Consider the following 24,003-nt stretch of genomic DNA (forward strand, 5'->3'; position numbering starts at 1 on the left):
AATGATTTTGATCCTCCAGGAAAAATATTCTGAAGAAAGCTGGATTCAGCAAACTGAATCTCACACATGCCTCTTGAAAATTCCCTGATAGCTAGGATTAATTTGCTTCTCTTCTGCCTAGTCGACATTGAATAATAATTTTTCACAAACACTCTGCTGTCAGCAGTTTTTAATACGTTTCATTCTGCTACAGTTTTGTCAGGAGCAACTCTTTCTGCTGGTATGATTTCATCTTTATTAAATGAAAACTCTGCCCTGTCTTACAGTTTAACTCGATCCTTAGGATTTTTTCTCTCTACAGTATGGTTCCAGTATTGTGTAGGTACCAGAAACCTGCTTGTACTTAAACTTTTATTTCATTGCATTGAAATCAAAGGAAGGGGAAGCCTATTTTTTTATTTATTTATTTTTTTTAACACCTAACTTCTCACATACTTTGCAGAGGAATTTGTGTCTGCCTGCATGGCATATAAACACAGTTAAATCTGTAGTTTACTCTGTCAGGTACTGCTATCAGTCTTAGATGTGCAATTAATCCTGCTAATGTCAGGAGCACAGCAGCTTATATAAACTGAAAGGGCAGAAAGTTGTGGAACTGTTTTCCCATGCTTTTATTGAAGAGAGGAGTAAAACAAAGTAATTCAGTTAGGGGTTAAAGCCAGTTGTCACCTCTTCTGACAAATTTACATAAGCGGTATCACAGTCTTGAAATGCTAATCTTTAAATGTTGGTTATTTGTAATAGTTTATATGTTAAGATAACTTAAAGTTAGTTTTAAAGATTTCTGTGACATTTAATATCAGAGCTATATATACAGAGGTGTGTGTGTGTGTGTGTGTGTGTGTATATATATATTTATGTATGTATGTATATATATATATATATATATACATATATATACACATATATACACACACACACACACACACACACACACACACAGCTATGTATATAAACAGAGCTTAATATTAGAGCTTTGGCCGGCTAACATCCTACCTGAAATCAGTTGGACGTATAAGTGACTTTAAGTACACTTTTATCTGCTCTTTTGCATATAGTACTGTATTTAATTTATTTATTTGTGTTTTTCACTGAATATTAACTCAACTGAAGTTGTGGCTGTCTCTCTACAGTTAGTTTCCTTCTTGTTTTGGTATTAATGTTGGTGGCTTTGAAATTGCCTTCCCCTCTTGTAGATTGTATTTGGATACTCTTTCTGGGCCCATCTCATTTGCTCACTCAACTGAGTGCAGTGAGATCATATTCTGTTTTCAGGTACTCCTACTGTGTACAAAGAGAGTATTTGGGAAGAACAACCCCTGTAGCCTCTTAATCCTGCTCTGTTCCTTCCCTCAAAAAAAAAAAAAAAAAAAAAAAATATATATATATATATATAATCTCGTATTCATCTGCTCTTACTATAACTGTCTTAGTTGCTCTTCTGCATGTTATCTGTTCAGTCGCTCTTACTCTGCACTTATTACTGTTTGTTAGTAGCCTTCTAATTTACTGCCTTATTTGTTAATTTAATTGCATTTATTTGAACTGTATTTGCCTTAGTGTTGCTACACGCTCGGGTGTGCTGGCCTGCACTACAATTTGAACTGTATTTACTGCTGTTTTAGCTGCTTTTCTGTAACAAAAAAAATTCTAAGCTTGTTTCTTGCCTTTCCTGTAACTAGTCAAGTCCAGATACAGACTTGCTGTATCCAGTACTGTTGGTAAGCTTCTGAGCCCCCCCAAGCCTTTCTGTGTTGTAGGGAAGCCTTCTAGTTTATCAGTGGGAGTGGAAAGCACTAGGTAGCCTATCTACCACGGGAAGAGTGGATTTTGGCCCTGAAATTGTAGTTCATTGGCCGTTTGGGCAGTTTTTCCATCTCTTTCTACTTTCTGGTTAAAAGCCCGTTTTGTGTTTGGTCCCCACCTTTCCTCTAACTAGTGTAGTCCAGGTACAGATTTGCTATATCCAGGACTGTTGGTAAGCTTCTGTGCCCCGGTAGCCTTTCTGTGTTGGAGAGAAGCCTTCTAGCTTATCAGTGGGAGAGGTAAGCATTAGGTAGCCTATCTACCACAGGAGGAGTGGTTTCTGGCCCAGAAATAATAGTTTATTTGCTGTTTGGGAAGCTTTTCCATCTCTTTCAACCTTCTGGTGTAAAAGCCGCACTTGTGCTCGTTTCCTGCCTTTCCTGTAACTAGCCTAGTCCAGGTACAGAGTTGCTGTATCCAGGACTGTTGGTATGCTTCTGAGCCCCACAAACCTTTCCCTGTTGGAGGGAAGCCTTCTATCTTATCAGTGGGAGTGGTAAGGACTAGGTAGCCTGTCTACCACGAGAGGAGAGGTTCTTGGCCCAGAAATTGTAGTTTATTGACCATTTGGACAGTTTGTCTCTTTCAACTTTCTGGTTTAAAAGACCACATCTGCGCTTGTTTCCCATCTTTCCTGTAACTAACCTACTGGGTAGCAGTAGAAAGCTTTAAACTGATACAAGCCTTCTAGCTTAGGAGAGAGACTTTTGGAGTGATTAAGTATCAGTTTTTTTGTACTTTCTTGCTGTACTTAACTGTTTTCTGCCTAAACACAGATTTTGCAGCGTTTATTGTGATTTAAAAGCTTGTTTTTTTTCACATATTGTACTTATTTGACTGCCTGCACTTTTAAAAAGTTTTTTGTTTGTTTAGGCTACACACTAAAGTACGATAGCCTTTTCTGATCGTTTGTAGTCATTTAAAGCTATTTTAAGTGTATTTTTTTACTGTTTTTGCCTTATCTTTTCAAAAAAAAAAAAAAAAAAAAAAAAAAACCTTGTTTCCCACCTTTCTAAGCTAGTGTAGTCCAGTTTTCAGGCTAGTGCTGAATTCAGGGCTGTGATACTAGTTTCTGAATTCCCCATACCTTACTTGGATAGAAGGAAGTTTCTCTGCTCACCTGTGAGAGAGGAGAGCTTTGAGCAACCTATCTGTCCCTGGAGGAGTGGTTCCAGCCCAGAAGTTAGTAGTTTATTGGCCTTTTTGGGCTAATTTCTATCTTTCGTTTACGTACTATAAAAACTGTGTTTGCACGGTTTTGCACACCGAGCAGTGCCGGTTAGCTACGGGTAAATTATTTCCGGCTCCGCTAAGTCTCCTCTTCAGTTTTTCCCTTGAAACTAGTCTAACTCTCAACCTAAGCACTTAAAAAGCATCTTACAGCCAAGCACTTGCTCAGACCTAATAGCAAGCACTAATATTCCCTGACACTGATTACTCAGTAGAGCAAGACTCTTTATTCACCCCTCAACAACCAAGCGACTAAGCAGCTCCACCCGACTATTCAGGCATGACCAAAGGGCAACTTCAGGTGCACTCTCCAGCCCAGCTGGTGAATCTGGGTATCCTATGGCAATGTTACAGCTGCCTCATGTATACAGACAACCCTCTCCTCCTACCACAAAACACTAACATATGATGCAATTATACAGCCATACTGGAAGCTAAGCTGTCTCCACCCAAGACTGGAACAGACAGTCAAGAGGAAAAGGTTAACACTTGCACCACAACTCCTGCCGCACAGAGACCTACTAAAACAGCACTGGCAAATAATACACATAAATACACAAAATCATACTCAGAGGCTCTAAATAAAAACCTGCAAAAGCATCAGAGACCTCCGAAGCAGACACCCAAACAACCTGCACTTCCTGTCACAAACCAGACAATACATAAAACCCAAAATCAGTGTGCTGTACAATCACAGCCCTTAAGGTGAAATAACATACCTAACACACTAGTAGTAGGTGACTCTATTTTCAGGCACACTGACGTCCCACTCACTAGGCTGGACAAGCAGAAGGTTACTGTTAGCTGCCTGTCGGGAGCCAGAATCCGCCACATAACACAAGCAACTCAGGTCACTCCAGAACAAGTACAAATATGACTCTCTCATTGTTCATGTTGGTGTGAATGACCTGAGAAGTACCTCCCTGGACTACATGAAAAGAGACATGGAAGAGCTCTCTGATCATGTAGCCCAGGCTGGTATGACCCTGACCCTGATACCTCAGTATAAAGAAAAAAATGATCAATTTCAACAATTAGCCAAGCTTCTGGTGTCATTCAAAGGGGATCCAGTGTCTGTCAGCCTGGGATGACATGCTCGGCAAGCCACGTTGCTTCACAAGAGACGGCTTGCACCTGTCACCCCTAGGCTTTCGAATACTGGCCAATGCTCTTGCTGCCCCCATATTGCCTTTTTTAGGCAAGGCTCAAAAGTCAAACCCACCTCGGTAAACAGCACAAGTAACAAAAAACTGAGGGTTATGCTACTCAACGCCAGGAGTTTAATTCTCAAAATGCATGCACTTGAAGCACTCCTCAGTATGGAGAACGTCGACATCTGTGCAGTAACTGAAACCTTGTTCAAGGCTCCAGAGAGCACCCCAGCACTACCGGGCTACAACTCAAACCACACGTTTCAGCCACAGAACACGGACAGAAACACAAAAGGAGGGGGTGTATCCATATTCATCAAGGATACCTACACCTCCAGGTTAGTGGCACAGCATGATAACTCTGAGATCATCCATGTACAACTAACATCGGGCAAATCTGCAATGCAAATTGTGGCCTGCTACAGATCATCCTCCATGACCCAGGACCACCACGCCACCTTTCTGGAGACAATGGAAAACATGAAGGTCCTACCAAACACCCTGATATTGGGCGTTTTCAATTACCCTACCATTCACTGGGAAAACTACTCGAGTACAAATTCCCAGGCCCAGCGCTTCCTGGAATTCATCAACTCAAACCCCCTGGATCAGCTTGTAAACTCCCCTACCAGAGGTGAAAACATATTGGACCTGGTCATCACCAACATGGGAGACAGGTGTTCCACACCGGAGGTCAACCTGTCACTGGTTAGATCAGACCATAAACTAATCACTCTGGATGTCCACACCCCACCACCACCCCCAACTAAGGAAACCACAGTAAAAAACTTTTGTAAAGCAAACTTCACCTTACTTAAGCCAGAGGTGGTAAGTTTCACAGCCCCCACGCTAATGGATAACGCTGCCCAAGATGCAGAAACCTTTACAAATGCACTCTATGAGCACCTACAAGGATGCATGGATCGTGCCATCCCTAGCAAAAGCAAGACTCACACCTCTAAGAGAAGGAAACCAGTTTGGTGGACCCCTGCAATAAATAGGCTGTACAGTAGAAGGAGGAAACTAGTTCAGAAAAAAAGCAAATCCCAAGAAGGAGAGACGATCAGTAAGAAACTGAGGTCCCTCATGAAATCATCCAAGGCCAACTTCGAAAGAAAAATAGCCAAGGATTCAAAAGATAACCACAAAGCCTTCTTTAGCTATGTTAAGAATCTAAGTGGCAACTCGCAGATATGCACTGAACTAGTGCAAAATAGCACAAAATATACTGAACCTACTGATATTTCCAACATCCTGACAGATTCAGTGCAAACTTCACCCCCCTCTCACCTCTAAAAGGACCCACAACAATACCGGAAAAGTGTAAGTGTCCCAAAAGTCACAGATGCACAGGTGAAAACAGCCCTTTCAAAAGCCAAAAACACAGCATCACTAGGACCAGATGGTGTCCCAGGCTGCGTCTTGCATGAACTACAGAACAAACTAACCCCCCAGCTAAACACGCTGTTCAACCTCAGCCTCTCCACAGGCTACGTGCCCATAAAATGGCGCACAACAACGGTTATTCCTCTTCACAAAGGAGGGGCTACAACTGACCCTGGTAATATTGCCCCATAAGCCCGATTAGCCTGGTCTGCAAGGCTATGGAGTGCATCATCATGGAACTCATTAACAAAGACATTGGGAACCTCCAAACACTTGACCCGACCGAGTTCGGCTTTAAGGGCAAATCATACCTACTAAACCTGGTTGACTTCTTCGAGACAGTCACCAAGGCCATAGACAAGGGCAAGGTTGTTCACACAGCCTACCTTGACCTTGCCAAGGCTTTCAACACCATTCCCCGCTCGGGTATTACAGAAAAACTCACCAGCCTGAACATAAACCCCTACGTCACAAGATGGGTTGCCAACTGGCTTACAGACAGAACTCACACGGTAAGAATAGCGGGCTCCAGGTCAGACTCTAAACCAGTCACAAGTGGTGTCCCGCAAGGCTCGGTCCTGGGACTCCTACTGTTCAGCATATACTTCTCAGATGTACAGGCAAACACAGGAGGACTATGGCTAACCAAGTTTGCCGATGACTGCAAAATGGGAGCCATAATTGACTCTCTGGCAGACACGGACATCCTCCAAAAGGGCCTTACTGAGATGGACATCGGGGGTCAAAGTCATGGCCTCAAGCTAAATGCCAAAAAATGCATAGTCATCCCGTTTGGGAAAAACAAAACACCCACGAATTACCACATAGGTGGCAGCCCCCTTAATACAGAAGAGGTAATAAGAGATCTGGGGACCCTGGTAGATGGTAATCTCTCCTTTGACAATCATATTGCCAAAGTAGTTAGGAAATCCTTCTATATGGCCCATCTAATTACTAAAGGGTTCACATCTAGAAATAAAGGTTATAGTGCCCCTCTACTCATCACTCATTAGACCCATCATAGAGTTCAATGCCCCATTTGGGATGTACCTCACAAGACACTTTCAACAGGTGGAAAGACCAGAAAAGTACCTCACCAAGAGGATTACTGGTCTCAAACATATGTCCTATGCAGCCCGACTGAAAAAACTCCGGCTGTACTCAGTGGCATAGGTTGATACTAGGCTATCTGCCCTAGGGCATTTATAAGCATAGCCAGAGTATGTTTGGCTTTCGCCACCCTTTTAGATTAGTTGACTGTGCCTCTGTATAGTAGGTCACAGAAGATAGCCCTTTTAAGGTTAGTTTACTGTGCCTCTGTCTAGTAGGGACACAGAAGAAATCCCAGGGGTAAACCTACGATTTCCCATCCACTCGTCAAGATTTCTCTTGAAGGGGGTCATTGAGGGGCTCTGCTAACATGGATTGGGATTTTGTTCCAGAGTGAGGGGAGCCTCTGGGATATGAATCTGTCCCTCCAGCATGTCCTATTTATTTCTGTGCTGAGGTTTAAGTCCCTGGAGTGTGTAGCTCTAAGGGATTTGGATTTCCTGAGGTGGAACATGTCCATTAATTCTGGTTTGGACATGGCTTTATACGTCAGGCACAGATCGCCTCTGAGTAGGTGGTAAGCAACTGAGTAGAGCTGGAGTTTCTTTAGCCTAACTGCGTAGGGCATCTGTTTGAGTCCCTCGATCCTCTTGGTGAGGTACTTTTGGGGTCTTTCCAGTTGCTGCAGGTGTCGGGTAAGGTACATCCCAAATGGGGCATTGTATTCAATTATTGGCCTGATGAGTGATGAGTAGAGAGGCACAATGACTTCTTTTGATCTAGATGTGAACCCTTTCGTGATAAGGTGGGCTATATAGAAGGTCTTTCTAACCACTTTGGCAATGTGATTGTCAAAGGAGAGATTGCTATCTACTTGGGTCCTCAAATCCCTAATTACTTCTTCCGTACTTAATGGATTACCACCTATGTGGTAATTTGTTTGCACTTTGTTTTCCCAAAGGGGATGACTATGCACTTTTTGGCATTTAGCTTTAGGCCATGGCTCTGGCATCAGTTATCCGTCTCTGTGAGACCCTTTTAGAGGATGCTTGTGTCAGTCGGCGAGTCGATTATGTCACCCAGTTTGCAGTCATCTGCGAACTTGGTCAGCCATAGTCCTCCCGTGTTAGCCTGTACCTCAGAGAAATATATACCGAACAAGAGAGGTCCCAGGACTGAGCCTTGTGGGACGCCACTTGTAACTGGTTTAGAGTCTGACATGGCACCTGCAATTCTGACCATGTGGGTTTTATCCCTGAGCCAGTTTGCAACCCATCTTGTGACATAGGGGTTGATATTTAAGCTGGTGAGCTTGTTTATGATGCCCGAGTGTTTCAAAGAGTGCCTGTTTCAAAGAAGTCGACCAGGTTCACGAGGCAAGATCTGCCCTTAACAAAGCCGAATTGGGTAGCATCCAGTGTTTGGAGGTTCCCAATGTCTTTGTTTATGAGTTTCATGATGATACGCTCCATAGCTTTGTAGACCAGGCTAGTCAGGCTTATAGGGCGATAGTTTCCGGGGTTTGTTGTGGCACCACCTTTGTGCAGTGGGGCCACTGTTGCTGTACGCCATTCCTTGGGTACATATCCTGTAGTAAGGCTGAGATTGAACAGTGACTTTATGTGAGGGTTCAGTTCTTCTTGGAGCTCATGTAAGACGCAGCCCGGGACACCATCTGGTCCCATTGATGCTGCGTTTTTTTGCTTTGGAGAGGGCAGCTCTCACCTGTGCATCTGTAATGTCAGGGAGGTTACACTCTGTTGGGATAGACATTTGCTCTTTTGGGGGGGAAGGGGGGGTGTTTGCACTGAACCTGTCTGCCAGGATGTTGGCAATGTCTGTGGGTTCAATGTATTTTTTGTCATTTTGCACTAACTCAGAGCATATCTGGGAGTTGCCACCCAGGTTCCTGACATAACTAAAGAAGGCCTTGTGATTATCTTTAGCATCTTGTGCAATTTTTCTTTCAAAGCTGGCCTTAGATAATTTTATGAGGGATCGTAGTTTCTTGCTAGTACTGATCAGAGATGCCTTCCCTGTTCGAGGTTTTGCTCTGTCATGTAGTAGGTTCCTTCTTCTGTTGTATAGCTTATTTATGGCTGGGGTTCACCAGACAGGTCTCCTGCCTTTGGAGGAGTGAGTCTTGATTTTATTTGGGATAGCACGATCCATGCATTCCTGTAGGTGTCCATAGAATGCAATTGTAAAGGATTCTGCGGTTTGGGCCGTATTTTCCACTGGCCCAGGGGCTTTGAAGGATTCCACCTCGGTTTTGAGAAGTGTGAAGTTTGCTTTTGAGAAGTTCTTCACCGTGGTTTCCTTGGCTGGGGGTGGGGACGGGATATGGATGTCCAGTGAGATTAATTTATGGTCAGATCTTACCAATGAGGGGTATACCTCTGGTATGGAACATAGAGTCCCCATGTTGGTGATGATCAGGTCGAATATGTTTTCCCCTCTTGTGGGAGTGGTGACCAGTTGTTCCATAGCATTTGAGTTTATAAATTCTAGGAACCATTGGGCGAGGGTGTTGGGGCTTGAGTAATGCTCCCAGTTTGTTTGGGTAGTTGAAGTCACCCAATATGATGGTGTTTGGAGAGACCTTCATATTCCCCAGTGTTCTCAGGAAAGCTGAGTGGGGTTCCTGAGTTTGGAAGGGTGGTCTGTAGCAGGCTACAAACTGAAAGGCAGTTTTTCCCACTGTTAGTTGCACATGGATGGTCTCCGATGCTTCGTGCAGTGCCACTAACCTTGGAGGTGTGGGTATCTTTGATGAATATGGATACTCCCCCTCCTTTTGTGGTTCGGTCTGAGTTTTGGGGCCGAAAAGCATGGTATGAGGTATAACCTGGTAGCGCTGGGGTGCTCTCGGGAGCCTTGAACCAGGTTTCTGTTACTGCACAGATATCGATATTCTCCATACTGAGGAGAGCCTCGAGTGCATGCATCTTGAGGTTTAGACTTCTGGCATTGAGTAGCATTACCCTTAGTTTCTTTTTTCTTGTGTTGTCTATGGAGGTGGGTTTGTCTTTTGAGCCTTGCCTAAAAAAGGCACTTTGGGGGTGGCAAGAGCCTTAGCCAATATCGCTTACTCAGAGATGATCTCTGCCTGACTTACAAAGCCATGTACAACTCAGAATTGATGGACATGCTCCACCTAAAGAAATCCAAGTCACTGCGAGCCATGTGCTCTAGTGAGCTAAACCTCACCACAACAATAAATAGAACATGCTGGAGGGATAGATTCCTGTCACAGAGACTCCCCATGCTTTGGAACAAAATTCCAAATTACATCAGGTAGAGCCCCTCACTAACACTCTTCAAGAGAAACCTTGATGAGTGGATGGGTAACAGAAAATACACCCCTGGGATCACTTCATTGGCTCTGCTTGACAAGAGAATCAGTTAATTAATCAATCGGGTGGCGAAAGCCGACACACTCTGGCTAGGCTTATAAATGCCCTCGGGCAGATAGCCTAGTACCTACCTATGAACCTATTTAGAGAAAAATCAGAAAATATTTTTTCTTGTAAAGTATCAACACATTTACCATTTTCAAGCCCCCCCCCCCCCACACACACACACATATACAGGACAGAACTGCAGAAAGAGCGACAAGTGGCAACCCTATCAATTAGGTGCACTGATAATGTTCATAAAAAGGTCTTTTATGCTTTTTTTGTGAAATCCTCCCAGAGGGGGATGCATATCTGGTATGCACAGATCCATGATAAGAGATTCCCACTAACTCTGAGTCAGTCTTTACATTGTTAGAATGCATGAGCATTTTGTTGTCCACAAAGGAATTGTGACCATTGATGGCAGTCGTAATATACAGATGAATTCACTTTAACATTCTAGGGCTGTATATCAAAAGTGCAAGGTCCAAAATTACAGGTCCTGAAAAAATAAGAAATAAACTCTGACTCATACAAGCAGACTATTAATCTTAAAATTCTGTATATACCACTAAAATACTTTTACGGAAGGCTTCAACCCCCTTAACCTTTACACCAATGTCAAGGGTTGTGACCCCCGGGGACCTACTAGTTATACATACTAATTCTAAGTTGTTCTGCATCAGAGTAGAGAGAGAGAGTACATTAAGGTACCAGAACCTTGGACGTACTGTAATTCTGCTGTTCTGAGGAGTACCATTACTGTCATCAGAATTTCAGTAGTATCCTACTCCTTTTATTAGTCTAAGTATGTCAGGAGTAGACATACAGACAGTGTACTCTGCCAAATATTAAAATATGAAGAGTGATTAAGAAAGTCACTGAAGAGTATCGAGTTGCCTTTCTTTAAATATGTGCTACTAAATGTAGCACTATTGTTTATTTATTTAAATTTCTTTATCTGGGTAGTACACTGATCAGTGTTTCAAAATTGTGTTTTAGCTTTGTACATGAAACATTGAAATGAAAGTTCAAAAGAATGCTGAAATGCCTTTGCATTTTGAAAAGTTTTATTTTATATTTAGATTTTGAAGTGCTGCAAATAGGGTTGCCACCTTTTAACAAGGGCAAAGTGGGACATGGGGTGTGGTCAATATGATAGGGGTGTGGCCAACATGACACTGGCCACACCCCCACCACGACATCACCAGAGTTGTTAAAGGAGATGCAGTATTAGTTATGGATACAACATTGTGACATTACAGCATACTGAAAACTCAAACCATTTAAATGAAGTGAACTACTGCAAACACGCACATTAATCAGTTGTAACAGTAAATAAACTTTAAAGGAATAAAAAACACACTACTCATTAAACAGACACTTGTTTATTTAAAAAGTTAAAAAATTCATAAACCAGCCATTACTATTCAGAAAGAAAACTTAAAAAAATCGACATACCACATACAAGCCAAGTATAAAATTAAGACTTTTTATTGTCAATTAAAACTAAAGCAAAGAAAAAACACAAAACTACATATCCTAGTACCACATACTGCACCCTAGCAAATTGATTATAGGAAATATTGTGCTTAACACCATGGAAAACCTCTGTGGCTTCTTCTGCAGTGATCCTAAGTTCTGGTCCCTCAAGGTTTGCGTTCCTTGCCCACTTTGTCATCAGGTGAGTGGATTTAGCTTGAAGAATAGCAGTCTTATGTTCAGTTGCCTTATGTCGTGCGACATCGTTTCTTCCACCATGGGTCAGTAGAAATTCTCTCTTGCAGTACCTGCAGAACGCTTTGACATCATTGCATCTGTCGATCCAGTCAAATTCTGTTTTCCAAACGTCGTGCCACTTGCACATTCTCTTGCTGCTGGTTGACTGTGATGAAACTGCTGCTCTCTTCATGCTTGAATCTGTACTTACCTGATATGCAACATATTTACCAAGACTGTGTTAGTAGGGCGCAGTAACATACTGCTGCACAGCACAAATGAACTGGCTTAAAAAACATTGGCACACGAAAGAACTGGCTCGAAAAACATTGGCATGTGAAAGAACTGGCTCGAAAAACATTGGCATGTGAAAGAACTGGCTCGAAAATCATTGGCACACGAAGGAACTGGCTTGGAAAACATTGGCATGCAACAGAACTGGCTTGAAAAACATTGGCAAGCGAAAGAACTGGCTTGAAAAACATTGGCACATGAAAGAACTGGCTCGAAAAGCATTGGCATGCGAAAGAACCGAGGAATGGAGCAGAAAAGAGTTATTACAAACAGTTTGAAAAAGGTCAAATAGTAAATGAGGTAATGTAGGGGGCATTTTGGCCATTGAAAACTAACATTAATACAGCTTGTAGAAAATGAAATGCATTATTTTTACCACCGAACATGCCCACCTCACCCCACCCCTCAAGAAAAAAAAAAGTTAACCACATTCACTGAACCAAAAAACACTAAAATGAATGAGAATGCACAGTGGATACCATATACCTGATTTAGCTTTTGACCACAGCAGTTAAAAGAAATCATCATCATCATCTTGCGGCTTTTCCCGTCAGGGGTCGCCAAAGTGGATCATCTCTTTCCATTTCTTCCTATCTTCTGCATCTTGCTCTGTCACACCAACCGTGTGCATGTCCTCTCTCACCACGTCCATAAACCTTATCTTAGGCCTTCCTCTTTTCCTCTTACCTGGCAGCTCCATCCTTGGCATCTTTTTCCCAATATACCCATCATCCCTCCTCAGCACATGTCCAATCCAATGCAATCTTGTCTCTCTTGCTTTGTCTCCAAACTGTCCAACATGAGCTGACCCTCTAATATACTGATTCCTAATCCTATCCATCCTAGTCACACCGAGTGCAAATCTTAACATCTTTAACTCTGCCACATCCAGCTCTGACTCTTGCATTTTTGTCAATGCCACTGTCTCCAACCCATATAAAATAGCTGGTCTCACTACCCTCTTGTAGACCTTCCCTTTCACTCTTACTGGTACCTGTCTGTCACAAATCACTCCTGACACACTTCTCCACCCATTCCACCCTGCCTGTACTCTCTTCTTCACCTCTCTTCCACATTCACCATTACTCTGAACTGTTGATCCCAAGTATTTAAACCCGTCCACCTTTACCAACTCTACTCCCTGCATCCTCACCATTCCTCTACCCTCCCTCTCATTTACACACATATATTCTGTCTTAGCCTTGCTGACCTTCATTCCTCTGCTCTCTAGAGCATATCTCCACCTCTCCAGAATCTCCTCAACCTGATTCCTACTCTCACTACTGATCACAATGTCATCTGCAAACATCATAGTTCACTGGGCCTCCTGTCTGATCTCATCTGTCAACCTGTCCATCACCACTGCAAATAAGAAAGGACTCCGAGCTGATCCTTGATGTAATCCCACCTCCACCTTAAATGGATCTGTCACTCCCACTGCAGTCCTCACCACTGTCACACTACCCTCGTACATATCCTGTACCACTCTTACATACTTCTCTGCCACTCCTGACTTCCTCATACAATACCACAACTCTTCTCTAGGCACCCTGTCATATGCTTTCTCCAAGTCTACAAAGACACAATGCAACTCCTTCTGACCTTCTCTGTATTTCTCCAATAACACTCTCAGAGCAAACATTGCATCTGTAGTGCTCTTGCCTGGCATGAAACCATACTGCTGATCAATCACCTCCCTTCTTAACCTAGCTTCTACTACTCTTTCCCATAACTTCAAGCTGTGGCTGATCAATTTTATCCCTCTGTAGTTACTGCAGCTCTGCACATCACCCTTATTCTTAAAGATAGGTACCAAAACACTTTTTCTCCGCTCCTCAGGCATCCTCTGACTTTCCAAAATTTCATTAAACAATCTAGTTAAAAATTCCACTGCCATTTCTCCTAAGCACCTCCATGCTTCCATTGGGATGTCATTTGGGCCAACAGCCTTTCCATTCTTCATCCTCTTCATAGCTGTCCTTACTTCCTCCTTGCTAATCTGTTTCACTTCCTGATTCACTATCCCCACATCATCCAACCTTCTCTCTCTCTTTCTCTTCATTCATCAGCCTCTCAAAGTACTCTTTCCATCTACTCAACACACTCTCCTCTCTTATGAGTACATTTCCCTCACTATCCTTTATCACCCTTACTTGCTGTACATCTTTCCCAGCTCTGTCCCTCTGTCTAGCCAATCGGTACAGGTCCTTTTCTCCCTCTTTAGTGTCCAATCTCTCATACAACTCTCCATGCGCCTTTTCGCCACTTCCCTCTTTGCCATGCGCCTCATCTCCTTATATTCGTGTCTACTTTCTTCATCTCTTTGACAATCCCACCTCTTCTTCGCCAGCCTCTTCCTCTGTATACTCTCCTGTACTTCCTCATTCCACCACCAGGTCTCCTTGTCCTCCTTCCTCTGTCCAGATGTCACACCAAGCACCTTTCTAGCAGTCTCCCTTACTAGTTCTGCTGTAGTTACCCAGCTATTCGGTAACTCTCCACTGCCTCCCAGTGCCTGTCTTAACTCTTCCCTAAACTCCACTTCACAATCACCCTTTTTTAACTTCCACCATTTAATCCTTGGCACTGCTTTCACACTCCTCCTCTTCTTGATCACCAATGTCATCCTACAGACCACCATTCTATGCTGCTTAACTACACTTTCCCCTGCTACCACTTTGCAGTCTCCAATCTCCTTCAGACTGGCCCTCCTACATAGGATATAATCCACCTGTGTGCATCTTCCTCCACTCTTGTATGTCACCCTATGCTCCTCCCTCTTCATAAAATACGTATTCACCACAGCCATGTCCATCCTTTTAGCAAAATCCACAATCGTCTGACCTTCTGCATTCCTCTCCTTAACACCATACCTACCCATCACTTCCTCATCCCCTCTGTTCACTTCACCAACATGCCCATTAAAGTCCACTCCAATCACTAGTCTCTCACCCTTGGGTACACTCACCACAACTTCATCCAACTCGCTCCAAAATATCTCTTTCTCATCCATCGCACACCCAACTTGTGGAGCATATGCACTAACAACATTCATCATTACACCATCAATTTCAAGCTTCATAAACATCACTCTGTCAGACACTCTCTTCACTTCTAAAACACTCTTGGCATATTGTTCCTTTAGTATAACCCCTACCCCATTACACCTGCCATCCACACCATGAATAGAACAATTTGAACCTGTTTAGAAATGTATGGCACTAATTTACACAGCGCAATGATCTATTAATGAACATGCCCAACAGCAGCACTGGCCGTAATCGGATTATAATGAAAACAGTACATAAGTTTATTGACGACATCACTAAAACACAAACTTTGCTACTTATAAAAGCAAACTATCCTGTAACAATGACATGGTTTAACACAATCTCAAATACATTGCATTAATTTCTGAGCATCCATCCACAAAAAAAAAAATAAACAGGAAAAAAGTCTGTAAACATTTTAACTTTTAAAAATACTTCTTGCAAGAGAAGTAATATAAACTACAATGTACAGCAGACTCCATGGGCTCCTTTTACCTCAAAACATAGCAATTAAGAGTGATTTACCCAACACAGCAATGCAATAAACAGGCCTAAGTAAAAGCAGCAGACCCATATTTACATTACAAGCAAAGCAGTACATTTTAACCTTATTAAAAATGCATAATAAATTAAATGCACACATTTACAAGTATAAATGAAAACAATCTTGAAACAGCTTCGGCAAATTGGCAACATGTACCTACTAGAATAATAAATTAATTACATTAACTGTTAACATTCCCCCTCGAAAGGTAGACTTGTACCACATACACATTGACTTGCAGGAACTAACAGGAAATGTTATCCAAACAGTATATCCTAACTTCCTGAAAACAGCATTAAATTGCACACATTTCCATACAAAAAAGTGAAAACTATGCTTGAACATTTTCTTTCTGCAAACAGACAATACCCCGAAAAAGCTACGACAATAGAAATACATCAAACTAAATTTATATTTCACTGCCCCCCACCAGAAATAAACAACTTCTATACACAGTTCAGCCTTTTAAAAGTAATGCTTCCAGATCATTCCCCCAAGAATAATAACAATTACATATACATTCAGGTTTTATACCTTTAAAAACTAGTACTCAAAAATATCAAAATAACCACTACACAGATTTAAATATTGCATACTACATCCCCATCTACCTCTAAACATTAAAAACTTAAAGCACAATATTCCCATTTTAAATAACTAAAGACACAAAATGCTATTATGTACTTACCACTATCACAGTTATTGCTGGGCTAGCTTGCTTCCTTCCTGCTGGAATGGCTAGTTGGATGCTCAAGTGGTGGCTGGGCTGGCTGGCAGTCTCCCTTGCAGGCTGGCTGGCTCCCTTGCTGGCTGGCTGGCTGGCTGACTTCTTTCCTGGCTGGCTGGCTTCTTGGCTGGTTGGACTGGCTTCAGAAATAGAACTCTCAGATCTTTTTCGTTCGCAGCTGTAGAGCTTAGTGCTCTACAGCTGCGACCTTTATTGGGCTCTTCTTAGTAAGTCCCCGCCCCCTCCAATCCTTGCAGCCAATTACTGTGTTGCATTACCACCCGGACCTAGCAGCCAATCCCTCTAATTGCAGGTCCGGGTGGTGACCGCATTGCCGTGGAAAAACCGGAAGTATTTTTGGCTTTTCCACGGCAATTGAATTTGCGATCGCAAAAAGGGGAAAACTGGACTTTTAAAGTCCCACGCTTGGTAACTGCGGGAAGCGGGATGAAAGGGCTCAACCTGTGAGTGTCCCGCTGACAACGGGATGGGTGCAAAGTGTAATTTTGTATTAGCAAACTATAAAACGCAGTGTGTGCATGTGTGCTTGTTTGTTTGAGTATATTGTGTCAAAGTACTGGTAATACACTTGATTTTCATAGATAAAACTGTAGCTCTGTAGACTGTTCATCAATTTATTTCATTTTATTCAGTCTAAAATATAAATGTGCATCTCTTCATATCTGCAACATAAGCATGCATCCGTTCATCACAATAAAAGTCTTTACTTGTCTTCAGGTTAAACAAAACTGTTTCTTCAGTATCTTGTCATGGTATTGTGAAGTAGTCCACAAGTGTCTCCCAGTTTTTTCATTTTGCATTAACTCTCTTTTACAACCTTTAAAGTGAGTGCAGCTGTATTTTACTTGTGACAGTGACTAGCTCCTTTCTGTAGCAGAAGTCTTCTAAATCAGTAGTAGTGGTCTTTTATAAGCCAGCAGCAAAGGTAGGGTACTGTTCTGTAAAGTTTTTGCATAATGTCAAAAAATTCATCAGATTCAACAGTTACTGTAATTTTAAAAACAGGTTACATAAAAGCATTTACTCTCTTCACTGCCTTTTTAACTTCTGTATCTGGCTTCAGAATTTTAATCAAGTGGCTGCTTAAAGTAGGTTACACTCTTGGAGGAAAGGAAGAGCCTATACACTCAGCCTTTTTACTGGGAGCTATGTATCTGTCTTTACACAGCAACCCCCTGTACTTTTCATATATGTATTTATTTCTATTTATTACACGTGTGTGTGTGTGTATAAAATTTGTTGGGAGGTGCAGGGGGGTTTGCCCTCCCACAAAAAATAATTGTGCTTTAATTTTGCAAGTGCCAGGGTTGTTTCTCGGCACATGTATAAAAGGTGTTGTTGATTGCATTTTTGACATATTGTGGTCTGTGTTTTGAATGGCAATTTTTTGTCAACTAAAACAAGTAGCACCGTGTGTGTTTTTGTGAGTAGTAGTTACTGCAAAGATTAAGTTGGGATCCTTGTCTTAAAGAGGGTCTGTAATACATTGGTGCATAGCTTTAAGGAGCTGATGCATTTAATCTATGTGCCTGTGTAAAAACTTTGCGTCATGTAGTCTGATATCCAGTGCAGTGTTATGCAAGCAGATGAAGCTGATGCCATGCAGCAGGTGTTCCTGTTAATATTAAGTGATGCACTTCGCTGACCAATGAGGGTGTGTGCCTGTATTCATTCCTAAACCCATGTCATTGGTGTCGCGCAAAGACAGCTCAGCTGTTGAGGCAGTGGCACTGGCTACAGACTCTTAAATCTGTTTTAACTTTTCTAGATTTTATATCGGTTCAAGTTTCCATCATTCTGGTAAACTCCAACACACATCCCTACCCCATCTTCTTTCTGTTCTTTTGTCATATTTGTCAACATCATTTATTATTCTGTTTCTTGATATCTTGGGGTTTAGTGCTTTACCTACTTTCATTCTCTTCATGTTTGCCTTGTTTTTGCCTAATTTGATGTTTGCTGTCTTCCTTTGTCTGTGTTACTCCTACTAGTAGCTTTCATCATACAGATTCTTCCACTTCAAGTGTTTGCACCCCGATACTTAAGATAAATCTGCAGCAAATATAAACACTAAAAGTAGATAAGATAAAAGGAATTAAGACATAAGCTAAAATACAGATAGTAACAACTGAAAGATATTACCTGTTAAGTTACCAGCAGTATGTATTACATGCATCTGTTCAGCACAGGCAAGTGCAGTGAATCCTGTGCCTTTATCTCTTCATTTAGTTATATATGATGAAAGATTGATCCCCTCTTTTGACTTTTGTAGAATAACCCTTTGTATTAATTTCAGATTGGCCGTGTATATTATGCCATTGTATGTAAGAGTAGCAAGAAAATAGGTATATGAAATCTTTGTATGCATCCCCACCCACTCCCTTTCTTTCTGTAAATCTAATTTGTGTTTTTCTAGTGCACTTGATTTCCGTAAAACTGTTCCCCATTAGTGTAGTAAGTAACAAGCTTATTGAAACAGCTTGTCATACCCTGATTGTTTTTCCTGGATGATCCTTTGTCTTTATTGGTCATTGCTTTATTAATGTCATTACTGGTGCGGTAGTTTTTTTGAGGGAGAGCACTTAGCATTGCTTTAACTCTGGCAGCTCAGTAATGGGTCACCTCTGATAATAAGAAATATAATAGAGTGTAGCTAAAACTTTTGAGTAATGGACTGTGATATGTAGTTTTGAGAGGTAAGTCAATGTTTTGTAGCCTGTACTAGAAAAGTAAAACTATTTGATTCTTATTGAATTTTTTTTTTCTTTTGCTTATCAGGCATTTAAAATGACCTATGTTGTGCTTCCCCGTGCAACATTGTTAGAAGCCTTAAATTTTACTTTTGTTTACTTACAGGTGACAGGCCCCTCATTGTACAGTTTGCTGCCAAAGATGCACAGGTACTGGCAGAAGCTGCTTGTACAGTGTCCCCATTTGCAGATGGTGTAGATCTCAACTGTGGTTGCCCACAAAGGTACTGTAACTGTGGTTCTTAGTATGTTTCAAAGAACTTACTACAAATATGTTCAACCTTTGAAAAGCCCCAAAGACTGTCTTCTCCCATCATATTTTTTGAGGTTGTTTATTATCCTTTTTGGATAGTGTGATGGCTTTGTATAAGTGTTCTGCTTCCTTTGTTTTTGTGTGCATGGTTGATATGTTTGCTTGTCTTGTAGTAATCCATTTGGGTTTTATGAAATGCACTTTTTATGAATGCCCATGAAAAGCAGTAGACTTTGTCTACTAATGGGAAACCGTTTTATCTATCCCGTGTTCATTGTAAGGCTCACTGGTGTAGCATAATTGTTTCTGCATAGAAATTAACTGTAAGTAGACAAACCTCATTTAGGTCTCACTTTCAGAGCTTTAATAACATCACCAGCATGGAGCTGGATTCCTCTTGTAGTGCAAGATATCAGCCTAATGAACTTGGTGAAAGAGAGAGGAAGTTGTGCCATTTCAGAACATTTTTTCTTTTCTTTTTTTTTTTTATTTGTAATTTTTTAGCAAGAAGCAGTCTTGTCATTCATCTCTCTGTAGGTCTTTCCCAGGGAATGATTGGTATCCAATGTGAGTACTGTTGTTTATCATAGAATTGGCAGGTGCGCTTGTTTCCCACCTTTCCTGTAACTAGTCTAGTCCAGATACAGATTTGCTGTATCCAGGACTGTTTGTAAGCTTCTGAGCCCCCCAAGCTTTTCTGTGTTGGAGGGAAGCATTCTAGCTCATCACTGGGAGTGGTAAGCACTAGGTAGCCTATCTACCACAAAATCCAGGTACAGATTCTTAGTTTAAGTACTTGAATTTTCTTATTCGTGCTCAGCACTTGTTCAGAACTTGTTGTTAGCACTAAATAAGCTACAAATTACTGCAGCATTCATCCTTCCTCTTTACCTAGAGGAAATCAGTTTTTGTACTTACATTCCTCTCTTGCTTAGAGAAAAACAGCTCTTATACTCCCTTTCCTCAGTTTTCTAGAGGAAAGTAGTTTTTTATTCAGGCATGTCCAAGGGTCAGCTCCCAGTGTTCTCTCTCCTCTCTATCTGATGAATCTGGGCATCTTGGGGCAAAGCAGCATTTGCCTCATGTACACCGACAACCCTCCTCTTCCTACCACCCAACACCACAACCGGTGAGAGATGCACTTATCTAGCCAAATTGGAGGTAAAGGTCTCTCCAACCAAGACTGAACCTGACAGTCAAGAGGAGACGGTAAACACTTGCACCACACCACACTCATCGCATAGTCCCACTAAACCTACACCACCAAAATCCACACATAGAAACACAAAAACATTCGCATAGGCTTTCCATAATAATCTGCTCACGCAACAGAGACCTTCAAAGCAGAAACGCAAGCAATCTCCACCCCCCAACACAACCCAAATGACACATAGCCCACAGACTCAGTGTGTGTGCCAACCACAGCCATAAAAAAAAACAACATAATCAATCCGACTAGTTATAGGTGACTCTATAGTCAGGCACACTGTCCCACTCACCAGGCTAAACAAGGAGAAGGTTACTCTCAATTGCCTGTCGGGTGCCAGGATCCACCACATAACCCACGCACTGCAGGTGACTCCACAACAAGTACAAATATGACTCTGTCATTGTCCATGTTGGTGTGAACGACCTGAGACATACCTCCCGGACTACATGAAAAGAGACCTGGAAGAGCTGTCCGATCCTGTAGCCCAGGCAGGTTTGACCCTAGCCCTGAGTAGCATCCTGCCATTGACCAGAATGATACCACAGTACAAGGACAAAATGATTGACTTCAACAATTGGCTAAGCTTCTGGTGTCATTCTAAGGGGATCCAGTATCTGTCTGCCTGTGACGACATGGTCGACAGACCACGATGCTTTGCCAGAGATGGCCTGCACCTGTCGCCCCTGGGATTCCGATTAGTGGCTTAAGGGTCTTGCCGCCCCATAGTGCCTTTTTTAGGCAAGGTTCAAATGACAAATTCACCACTGTAATAGGACCAGGCAAGCAAAAATGAGGGTAATGCTACTCAGTGCTAGCAGTCTAAATCTCAAAATGTACTCACTCAAGGCACTCCTTAAAATGGAGAACATTGATATCTGTGCAGTGACTGAGACATGGTTCAAGGCTCTAGAGAGCACCCCTTCAATTACCAGGCTCATACCGCACTTTTCGGCCATCTAACCTGGACCAGAACACCAAAGGCCGAGTTGAGTCCATATTCATTAAGGATATCCACACCTCCAGGCTAGTTGTGCAGCATAATGCATCCAAGGTTATCCAAGTGCAACTAACTCTGGGCAAAACTGCAATCCAAATTGTAGCTTGCTACAGATCCCCACCATGCCCCAGGATTCCCACTCCTCATTGCTTGACATACTGGAAAATATTAGGGTTCAAACAAACACCCTAATAATGGGCGATTTCACTCATGTACCAACTTCTTCACTCAACTCATTCTGGAATTCATAAATTCCAATGCCCTGGATCAACTTATCCACACACCCACCAGGAGCAACAGTATCCTAGACCTAGTCATTACCAACATGAGTGACCGGTGTTCCACACCTGAAGTCAACTCCTCGTTGGTCAGATCCGACCAATCACCCTAGATATCTGCATCCCACCCCCACCCACCATTAAGGAAACAATGGTAAAAAATTTCTCCAAAGCCAACTTCATACTTAAGACAGAGGTGGCGAACTTGATGACACCCATGCAGATGGACAATACAGTTGCGACTGTTGAATCCTACACAAATGCACTCTATAAGCACTTACACGAGTGCATGGATCATGCTATCTCAAACAGAACCAAGACGTTATCCTCCAAAAAAAGGAAGCCAGTCTGGTGGTCCCCTGCCAAAAACAAGCTCTGCAACAAAATGAAGAAACTGTTGCAAAAGAGATTAAAATCCCATGAGTGGAGGAGCTCCCTGGTCAGTCTCAGTAAGAAGCTGAGATCCCTTATAAGATCCTCCAAAGCTAGCTACAAAAACAAAATCCTCACTGATTCTAAGGGTAACCACAAAGCATTCTATAGCTATGTCAAGAATCTCAATGGCAACACCCAGATATGCTGTGAGTTACAGCACAATGGCGTGAAAATTACAGAACCAACTGATATTGCCAACATCCTGGCAGATTAGGTTCAGTGCTAACTTTACCCCCCCCTCACCCCCTAAAGGGCCCATTTCTATACAGGAAGAATGCAGAGTCCCTGTAATCACATCTATGCAGGTAAAAGCTGCACTCTCTAAAACCAAAAGCTCAGCATCCATGAAACCGGACAACATCCCAGGCTGCGTTTTACACGAACTTAAGAACGAACTGACTCCCCATCTAAGCACCATGTTCAGTCATAGTCTCACATCAGGCTTTGTGCCCTCTAAGTGGCACACAGCAACAGTTATCCCACTCCACAAAGTGGGAGCCACCACTGCCTGACGAGCCTGGTCTGCAAGGCCATGGAACGTATCATCACGGAACTCATAAACAAAGACATTGGTAACCTCCAAACTCTGGACCCCACCCAGTTTGGGTTTGTGAAAGGCAGATCATGCCGTCTGAACCTGATCGACTTCTTTGAGGCAGTCACCAAAGCCGTAGACGAGGGTAAGGTGGTTCACACAGCCTATCTTGACCTCACCAAGGCTTTTGACACCATCCCGCATTCTGGAATTATAGCTGAACTCACTAAACTAGGTATAAATCCCTATGTCACAAGATGGGTTGCCAATTGGCTCACTGACAGAACCCACATTGTAAAAGTTGCAGACTCCAAATCTGATTTCAAACCAGTGACAAGTGGAGTACCACAGGGTTCAGTCCTGGGACCTCTCCTGTTTGGTATTTACTTCTCTGAAGTACAGGCTAACACAGAAGGCCTCTAGCTAACGAAGTTCGCAGATGACTGCAAATTAGGAGCCATAGTCAAGTCCCCAAATGATGTGTACATCCCACAGAAGGGCCTCACTGAGACAGATGCCTGATGTCAGAGGCTTGGCCTCAAGCTCAATGCCAAAAAGTGCATTGTCATCCCCTTTGGTAAAAACTCTGTACCCATAAACTACCACATAAACGGCAGTCTACTTTAATGCCGAATGTGTGATGAGACCTTGGGACCCAGGAGGACAGTAGTCTGTCCTTTTGATAATCACATTGTCACAATAGTCAAGAAATCCTTCTATGTGGCACACACCATCACAAATGGATTCTCATCCAGGAAAAAAGAGGTCATTGCTCCCCTCTACTCAGCACTCATTAGACCCATTATAGAGTACGACGCTCCTTTTAGAATGTACCTCACAAGACATCTGTAGCAGCTGGAAAGGCCACAGAAGTACCTCACAAAGAGGATTACTGGCCTCCAACAGATGCCTTACACTGACAGTCTCAAAAAACTCCAGCTTAACTCTGTAGCATATCGCCTACTCCGATCTCTGCCTAACATATAAAGCTATGTTAAACCCAGAGCTGTTGGACATGCTACACCTAAAGAAATCCCAATCCCTCCAAGCTACACGCTCTAGGGACCTAAACCTTGTCACCACAATAAACAGGACATGCTGGAGGGATAGATTCCTGTCCCAGAGACTTCCTATACTGTGGAACAAGCTACCAATCTATGTCGAGCAAA

The 24,003-nt window shown here is 42.4% G+C and overlaps 1 protein-coding gene across 8 annotated transcripts in view; it reads left to right on the forward strand.

Annotated features, from left to right (window-relative positions):
• Positions 1-24,003, forward strand: part of DUS4L (dihydrouridine synthase 4 like) — a 309,040-nt gene that overhangs the window by 53,647 nt on the left and 231,390 nt on the right. For all 8 annotated transcript variants that reach the window (XM_044088546.1, XM_044088550.1, XM_044088542.1 and 5 more), the window contains one exon: positions 19,233-19,350. In XM_044088546.1, coding sequence (XP_043944481.1) covers positions 19,233-19,350 — 118 coding nt within the window. The remainder of the gene's footprint in view (positions 1-19,232; positions 19,351-24,003) is intronic.

This window comes from Protopterus annectens, chromosome 11.part0 (genome assembly GCF_019279795.1).
Source record: "Protopterus annectens isolate FY-2018-M chromosome 11.part0, PAN1.0, whole genome shotgun sequence".
Lineage (NCBI taxonomy): Eukaryota > Metazoa > Chordata > Ceratodontiformes > Protopteridae > Protopterus > Protopterus annectens.